Source organism: Poecilia latipinna, unplaced genomic scaffold, assembly GCF_001443285.1.
Source record: "Poecilia latipinna isolate Pla-1442-1.1 unplaced genomic scaffold, P_latipinna-1.0 Scaffold3704, whole genome shotgun sequence".
Classification (NCBI taxonomy): domain Eukaryota; kingdom Metazoa; phylum Chordata; class Actinopteri; order Cyprinodontiformes; family Poeciliidae; genus Poecilia; species Poecilia latipinna.
Window position 1 is genome coordinate 14582 of NW_015116320.1, and position 8595 is coordinate 23176.

Here is an 8595-nt window from a genome sequence, read left to right on the forward strand (position 1 = left end):
TAACCAGAGGTTAGAGATACTGTAGCTTCAAGGGCTGAACAAAAATGTTTCCAAACCTGGGCTATGAATTGTGGTCCGCGGTCAGATAAGATTTCTTGTGGGATGCCGTGTAATTGGAATACATGTTTTACCAGGAGCTGCACAATCTAGAAGGCTGAAGGAAGCTTTCTTAGAGGGATTAAAAGGCAGGATTTAGAAAAACAGTCGACAATAGTGTATATGGTGGTCAAACCTTTGGAGATGGGTAGTCTGGTGATGAAGGTGACGGCTATGTGTAACCAGGAGCGTTTGGGTATGGACAACTGCTGTTGCAGACCAGATGGAGATTGATGGCAGAACTTGTTCCAAGCGCAGGTGGGACAAGCAAGAACATACTCTTTGACGTCTTTATGAATGGATGGCCACCAGAATCGACGGGAAATAAGGGAGTGATACCAGTATTTTTTTTATTTTTATTTCCTTTATTTAACCAGGTAAACCCTGTTGAGATCCAGATCTCATTTTCAAGAGGGACTGAAAATTTGGCTGAATGCATTCAATGGATTAAGCAGGCTCTGACGGAGGTGGGGATGTATCTCTTGTTAGTGGGACCGGTGCCAGGGTTGGGTTCAGACTGCTGTACTTGCTTAATGAGATCCTCAATCTCCCAGGTAATGGCTGCGACGGTACAACTGGGGGGCAAGATGGTGGCAGGGGTCTTCTCAGAGTCATCTAGAGAATGTATTCTGGGCAGAGGTTTAATGTTCCTGGAGCCTGGACAGTAAGAGATAGACAGATTAAACCGAGAGAAAAACAATGACCAACAGGATTGATGGGTATCGAGTCTTTTAGCAGATTGAAGATATGAAAGATTCTTGTAATCCGTCCAGACCAGCACGGGATGATTCGCACCCTCCAACCAGTTCCACCACTCTTCCAGAGTGCAACGCTAATTAAGGCTTGGCCCCTGACTATGGCCAAATATAATAATAGGCAGTCAGAAAGGTCTGGCTGTGGAGCCCGTGTGTGTGAATAAAACACTATCAGACAGAAAGTAAATTCAAGTTATTCTATTCAAGCTTATATTTTTGCATATATTTAGGAAGGTATTCAATAATAATATTTATAATAATAGTGATTTTCTATGAATATAACCAAAAGACACAAGAAGAAAAACAAAAACAACAAAACAATAAACCCTGATGACACCCAAGAGTTTTTTTTTTCCTATTTTAAGTCTGTTCTTGAATCCTGGGTGATTAATAGTCCATCAATCAATAATCTGACTGTTTTTAGTCCATGATCCAAGGCAGTAGGTCCAGAATGAATAAAGTAGTTTGGTTCAATTAAGTCCTACCGGAAAGCTGCAGTGATCTGGTAGCTCGCCATCCTGGCTTGAAACAGGGGGGTGGAAAAAAACCTGACCGAAACAAGGTCATAAATAAAAATAAAAACAAATTAGCATTCACATTTAAACAGGGTTAAACTGTTATCCAAAAATAACTAAACATTCAATAATTTAAAAAATAGCTATATTCCATAAAGTATTTCTCAGGAATTATTCAAATGAATTTCAAATTAAAGATCACATTAATGTTACAGATCCAAATAAAGTTACAGATCAAATTAAAGTGGACTTTTAAGTTGTACCTAAGTTTAATTGACATTAGAGTCAATTAAACTTAATCGACTTCAGTATTGTTTCAATAAACAATTGTTTTTCCTTTTTTCTTTTGTTTTGTTGTGCAACTCCAAAGAAATTAACCAATTCCAGAGTTCTATAGGCCGCCAACAAAATCAATGAAAAGTAACTAAAACTATCCTAAAAGGACAAATTTACAAAAATCAAAGGGCGTATTTAATATTTTGAGGATATATCATCTATTCGGCCACAAAATTAACAAAAAGAGAATGACCTTTTAATCAATAAGACCATTTTTAAATCACCAATACATAGATTGAGTGGGCGTGTCGCCACCACATTTCTATTATAAAAAAAAAAAAAAAGTACGTAAAACAAACGACTCACCGTTGAGCGGTTGCCAGAAAATACCCAATATAATCCTTCGGCTGTGTTAATAGGGCTCGATCCAGCCGTATTCTTCCATGATTTTGGAAGATGCCAACACAAGCAACTAGCCACAGTGACAGCAGCAACAGCAATGGAGGAGATCCGAATTCACCTGTGACCCGGAACTTAAAGTGTGCAGTCAGTTTGACCCGCCAAAATAAAATACGGGTTGATTATTTTGTGCAGAGCAACAAAATTACAAGAGCAAGCTTTATGGCGAGCAGTTTTTGATCACCCACATCATAATTTTGCTCCGCAGGAGACAATCTGTGGGAGAAAAAAGCACAAGGGTGAGTTTTGTGGTCAAGCTCTGAAAATTGTGAAAGAACAGTAGATGCATCTCCTGTCTCAGATGCATCTACTTCTACAATAAATTGTTTGGAGGGATCTGGTTGGATGAGGATAGGTGCCTTGGTGAAAAATGTTTTGTGCTGGATTAATGCTGCATCTTCTTCAGGGGTCCAGAAAAACTATGTCTTAGTGGAGGTGAGGGCAGTTAGAGGTTGTGCTATTTGACTGTAGTTTCTGATGAAACAGCGATAGAAGTTGGCGAACCCAAGGAATCTTTGGAGCTGCTTACGAGTTTCAGGAGTGGACCATTCCAACACCGCTTTGATCTTTTCCTCCTTGGGTCTTACCTGTCCACCCTCTAGTATGAATCCCAGGAAAGTAACAGAGGGTCGATGAAACTCACACTTTTCAGCTTGTTCTCCAGGAGGCGCTACAGGATGAAGCGGACATGATTCATGTGTTCTGAGAGAGTCTTAGAATAAATCAAAATATAATTGAGGTAGACAAGCACAAACATGTTCAGAAAATCTCTCAGGACATCGTTCACTAAGGCTTGAAAACAGGCTGGGGCACAAGACAGGCCAAAGGGCATAACCAGATACTCGAAATGACCTAGGGTTGTTTTGAATGCCGTCTTCCACTCATCCCCTTCGTGGATGCGAAGGAAATGATACGCATTTCTGAGGTTGAGTTTAGTAAAAATGGTGGCTTCATGGACTGGTTCAAAAGCTGATGAAAGAAGTGGCAAAGGGTATTTGTTTTTAACAGTAATTTGATTCAAACCTCAATCCCTACGAAGAAGAATCCTGCACCCAAAGGTGAGGATGAAGGGCGGATGATGCCGGCAGCCAGGGACTCCTTTATGCATCTCTCCATAGTCTCTCTTTCAGGTTGTGATATGTGATACAGGCGAGTGTTGGGTAGTAGTGCTCCAGGGAGATCGATTGCACAATCATAAGGATGATGAGGCGGAAGAGATAGTGCTTTGGACTTACTGAAAACCGGTGCTAGATCATGATAATTCACTGGATGGTGGAGAGATCAGGTGGGTCAGCTTCATGCTGTTTCACTGGTGGAGGACCTGGAGGGACTGCTGAGCGGAGACAGGTGGAGTAACAGTTTAGTGACCATGGTACAATATGTTTTTCTGACCAGTTAATGCGGGGATTGTGTAGTAGTCATAGGTCGGAAAACGTGGCACGGATTGGAGTTTCAGACCTGGAGGCAGGGACTTGAGCTGTCGTCGCAGCGGCAGTGGAAGTCTGTTGAAAAGAGTTTTGTAAAAAGTTAGCGAGTTCTTCAAGGTGGCAGTTAGTTTCTGCTTGACGATTATTTAGTTCCTATAAAGTGTCATAGTTCTGAATGAGAGAGTGTTGTTCCTCTAAAGTTCTCCGGAGTGTGTCTCCTGGGTTTGTCTGTTGGCCAGAGTGTTCTGTCATGTTGGATTCTAGTTTTCTGACCCACATGCAGAACACCACTTGGAGAACAGCAATCAGTAAAATAAAGTTTATTTAAACAAAGAGTTTGAATTTGGCTGTCTGGACCGTGGGGGGCTGCAACCAGTGTCGCCGGAGTATTGAGGTGAAGTACTGTAGTCACCGGGACTGTGTTCGGATGAAGAGGGTTTCTTGATGGTAGTGGAGGCTGCAGTGGAGGGCGGACAGGCAAGCACTGGAGCGGAGGAGGTGAGGAGCGAGATGGGCTGCCGGCCAGAAAATTCAAGAGGTAAGGTTGATTGCCGAGTTGACGATGGAACTCAGGCAACCAGTGGGTAACATCCACAGCGTCACGAGGGAGATAATCCAGAAAGCAGTAAACCCAGGGCTTCACAGAGATCGGGTCCAAGGTGTCACTAGGAAAACACCTGAGGAGGAGGCAACAAGGAAATATTACTAAGAGTCAATTTGGTGAGATTACAGAGAGCAAACTCGGGGTGCTGGAGTACCATTACTGGCAAACACTCTGGCGCTGAAGTGCCAGCAGCCTCCTGCTCATATACTCCTCACAGATGATGAGATTGTAGGTCGCAGGTGCGCTGGATCCAGGAACCACAGCTATGCCCTCCAGGTAGGTGCAGCCTCTTGGCACCCTCTAGTGGATAAGGAGGGGAAAAGCAGCAAAACAGCCATTCCCACAACCCCGGTTCCCAACAGCATCCCCTCCCTCAACGATCACCCAACATAGGTGTTCCTCGCTCACCTTTTTACTTACGTTTGCGACTCTGCTTTGTTGAACATACAGTAATAATGGGCTCGACACAAAGGAGCCAACATTGCTATCTCTGAGATCTGTGCCTTACTGATATATGGTGTCTCATATTGCTGCTAAACTTGTAAAAATAGTAATATATTATTATCACTATTATGTACATTTCTACAATTGGCTAAAAACTGCAGTGGCTTTTACCAAAAATTACTAAGTTGATCAAACTACACTTTGTTTGAATAATTAAAAAAATTTTTCCCATTAATCTTTGCATTTTTTGGTGTGCAAAAGGCAATGCCTAAAATATTTGTCAGAAGTTCTAAATATTTGACCTTGATATTCATCTCAGAATGACTGGTCTTAACTCCATCCCTGCTGTTTTATATCCTGAATTGAATCATTACGATTATATAGGATATGTGGAGGGTATTATCGAAAATACAGATTCACATAATGTAATTGTTTTGTTTTGTTTTTTAGATGTGTTTAGCATCAGAAGCAGGGAAAGTAGACTCAATAGTGTCTCAGCCCGATGACAACTGCTCCACAGCAACTCTCAAGCAAATATCCATGAAGCCAGGAGTTAAGGAGGAGAGAGACAACTCTGACTGCTGTAGACCTCCTCATAGATCGCCCTCCCCTCCATCTCCTTCCTCTGGAACATCCACCCCCACTGTTCAGCAAACAAGCCAAAGTGGATGTGTCAAAAAGAAGAACAAGAAATATGAGGAGGTGAAGTCTAATGACATCCCATGTTCAGAAAAGAGAGTGGGCATGAATTGTCAGCACTTTGAATCAAATGTGGACAGCACCATTGAGGCAGTGGCAAGAGGAGCCTGGATTGACAAAGAGGATAAATCCAAGAAGAAGACCCCTCCCAGTCTTATCAGTAGAAGCTCTGGTCTGCCACAAAAGAAAACTAAGACCAAAGTTAAGATACTGGTTAAAGCGAAAGAAGAAGAGTTGGAAGACAGCAGCAAGCTGCAGGGGTCCTCTGAAGGGGAGAGAAAGAAAGTAGTGCCTGGCATTGAGGCCAGGACTGAAGCAGAAAGTGTAGATGGTGAAACCACAGGCCTTCAAGGCTGCAGGCCAGAGTGTCCCCAGCCCAACTGTGGCCAATCGCCAGTGAAGCCCAAAGAAGAGGACAAGGAGAAGCACAAGGAGAAAGAACAACAAAAGGCTAGTGACACAACCTGTGAGCTGAACACACACAACCATGGCTCCAGAAAATCCGAGCGAAGCTGTAAGGGTGCCTTGTACAAAACTCTTGTGTCTGAGGGAATGCTAACTTCATTGAGAGCCAATATAGACAGAGGTATTTAATTTGAATTCTCAACCAAATAGATTAAACATTCCACTCTAGTCTTGTAAAAATATGTAGTTAAGGAATGCTGATAAACATTACTAATATGGCTGACTCATTTCTGCAGGTAAAAGAGGTGCTTTCCGCGCATTTGATCATGATTCTAACTGGAGTCAGGACAGCTGGACAGTTTCACACGTGGGACCAAGTAATACCAAGAAGCTAAAAAAGTCCAAGTCCAAAGAAGAGTCTTTACAGAGGTTTGTCATATCCCACCACAAATACATTTAAGTCATGTAAAATCTGTGGAAAGAGCTAAAGATTAGGGTGATGGCAAGTAGGGCTTTCAGTCTTAAGGATTTAGGGTTCATCACCAATGAGGACTTGTAAGAATATCAGTGGAAAAACATGACACATCTCCTGTGTTATGCAATAAAAAAATATATTTTCCAAATTTGGTTTTCTTTTACATTACATCCTTTTAAAATATAATGAAATGAGATGCTGGGGTCCTTCCCTATCAGAATCAAGCTTCTTGGTTTAAATTATTTCATTTCTTTGTAAGCCATTTAAAGGGGTTAAGCACAACCCACATAGAGAGGCCTTAGTACTCGACGTGATTCCCAGCCTGGTGACCAATGCTGCATGACTTTCCCCTTCTCTCGTTACCCCCTTTCCTTTTAATTCACTATCAAATAAAGGCCACTAGAGCATTCAAAACCTTTAAAAAATGGGTACCAAACAATTATTGCCTCCACTGTTTGTGATCTAACTTTGGTCTTGATTTTTCAGCCTGGGAAAACTAGAAGAGGAGTTTGAAAAGAAGTTCAACAGCCTGCCACAGTACAGTCCACTTACCTTTGATAAGAAGGGGACAGCTGTTGCCAAGAAAAAGAAAACTGACTGCTTCTCTAGCATAGATGAACCCTCTAAAGCTCCACAAGGTCAGAATGCTGTTTATACGAAAGGTCACTCCACTGAACAAAGCAATACCAGGGTTTCATGTATTATAAGTCTGGCGGGCCGCCTGCCCCCTACCAGGCTAAGTGTAGCTTATTTTTGTTTTTTATTAAGAAAACCTCTTGCTGCTAAGAACATCAAAATCACTAACAGCATTTCTCATAGAATTAGAGAAATCTGGGACAGGGGACCTAGTTTAACCCTTGTATGTAGAAATGGGGTCCAACCGACCCCACACACGTAAAACTTGTATCATTTGCCATAGTCCTCTACGTTTGCCTCAGTCCTCGCACACACAAGGGTTAATTGGCTAACCTTAAAAGCAATCAGTGATAATTGTAGTTTACTGTGATTTGTGAACAAAAGGACTCAGACTCAAAGGTTAAACTCATAGCATCAGATTGTAGCTATGGTAACAAAGCAATCTAACTATGAAGATTGTTCTTTGCATTTTTACAAAGTAAACTTGCCGGCTCCTTAAAGTCTTAAATTTAAATGTTAAACAATTTGAAATCTGTTAATTTATCTATGCTGGAATTGGGGGTTGCACCAACTAATCGACTAGTCAATTCTTTACTCTGCAATGATTTTTTACGAGGCCAGTCGACTAGTCCCAATCACGTGACAAAACAGATTTTTCCAGATTGTTTCTTATTTTAATTCTGCATAATAGACTTGTTAAAAGTGCTTTTTTTATCAATATTTGCCGTGCATATAGCTGATAAAGCGTCCAAGAAGCATTTTGCACTTACGTCACTATGATGTCATCGCGAAAAGTTGACTTCGACTTGACTTTTATCATGTTATAGTCAACCTTAAAAAATATGAAGTCCTTCAATCCTTATGCTGGAACCATTAAATCAAATTTAATATTTACAATAAACAAATGGTAGATTTCTATATCTGTGATCTATATTAAAATGTTAGCATTTATTGGGTCCTTTATGGCCAGAGGGTCTGAAAAGGCTGCTGACTTAATTTGGATTTAAAGAAGTGAAAATTATTGATATTTATTTTAATTATTTTTGTTGTTGTTTTTAAGACTGTAGTTGTGAAATAAGTATTGTCAGCAATTCTTCAAGTCTTCAAGCAGGGGCGGATCTAGAAAAATATTTATGGGGTGACAAGAGGGGGGCAATGATTTTTTCAGGGGTGGCAGTATATATATACAAAATATAATTTTTAACTTGCATTGTTTCAAAATGAGCTTCATGTAGCACCGAGGCTTAAAAACAATTTCTTAATGTAGTATAGTTCATTATTTGTATGTCTTTCATACTGCTGCTAATTGATATGCATTTCTGGACTGGACAGTGCCTATTGGTCGCTATGTGATTCATTGTGTCCAGAAAACCATTTTATCCCAATACAGGACAAGGAGAAATCTGTCACGAAAATATTAGTAGTGCCATCATTTGTTATTAGATATGTCTATTAAATACGACTTAAAATAAAGATTAGAAATTAGATTCTCCATGATACAAATCTATAAACAGTTTAGTTTCTGTTAGTTCTGTCAAGATGCAAGAATGGGTGAATTTCTATTTATATTGGTCAATTGTTTTATTTTAACCCTTCTGTTTACAAATGGGGTCCAACCAACCCCACACCCGTAAAACTTATATCATTTGCCACAGTCCTCCACGTTTGCCTCAGTCCTTGCACACACAAGGATTAAATATGCTGTAGGAGCTGTTTGATGACTGTAATCTCTCTACGTTTTACGAACAGAGGGGATTAGCTCAGTTTTTGTCACTTGTTTAACTTTTAGAAATTGCAACGGCTG

General features: G+C 40.6%; 1 protein-coding gene and 1 long non-coding RNA gene across 2 annotated transcripts in view; one reads left to right on the forward strand and one right to left on the reverse strand.

Annotated features, from left to right (window-relative positions):
• Positions 1-8595, forward strand: part of LOC106941497 (HMG box transcription factor BBX-like) — a 19428-nt gene that overhangs the window by 4585 nt on the left and 6248 nt on the right. Inside the window, exons 2-4 of the mRNA XM_015024546.1 lie at positions 5027-5861; positions 5977-6109; positions 6642-6793. Coding sequence (XP_014880032.1) covers positions 5027-5861; positions 5977-6109; positions 6642-6793 — 1120 coding nt within the window. The remainder of the gene's footprint in view (positions 1-5026; positions 5862-5976; positions 6110-6641; positions 6794-8595) is intronic.
• LOC106941498 (uncharacterized) overlaps positions 1207-8595 on the reverse strand; it is a 21342-nt gene continuing 13953 nt past the window's right edge. Inside the window, exon 2 of the long non-coding RNA XR_001423385.1 lies at positions 1207-4205. This is a non-coding gene — a long non-coding RNA (uncharacterized LOC106941498). The remainder of the gene's footprint in view (positions 4206-8595) is intronic.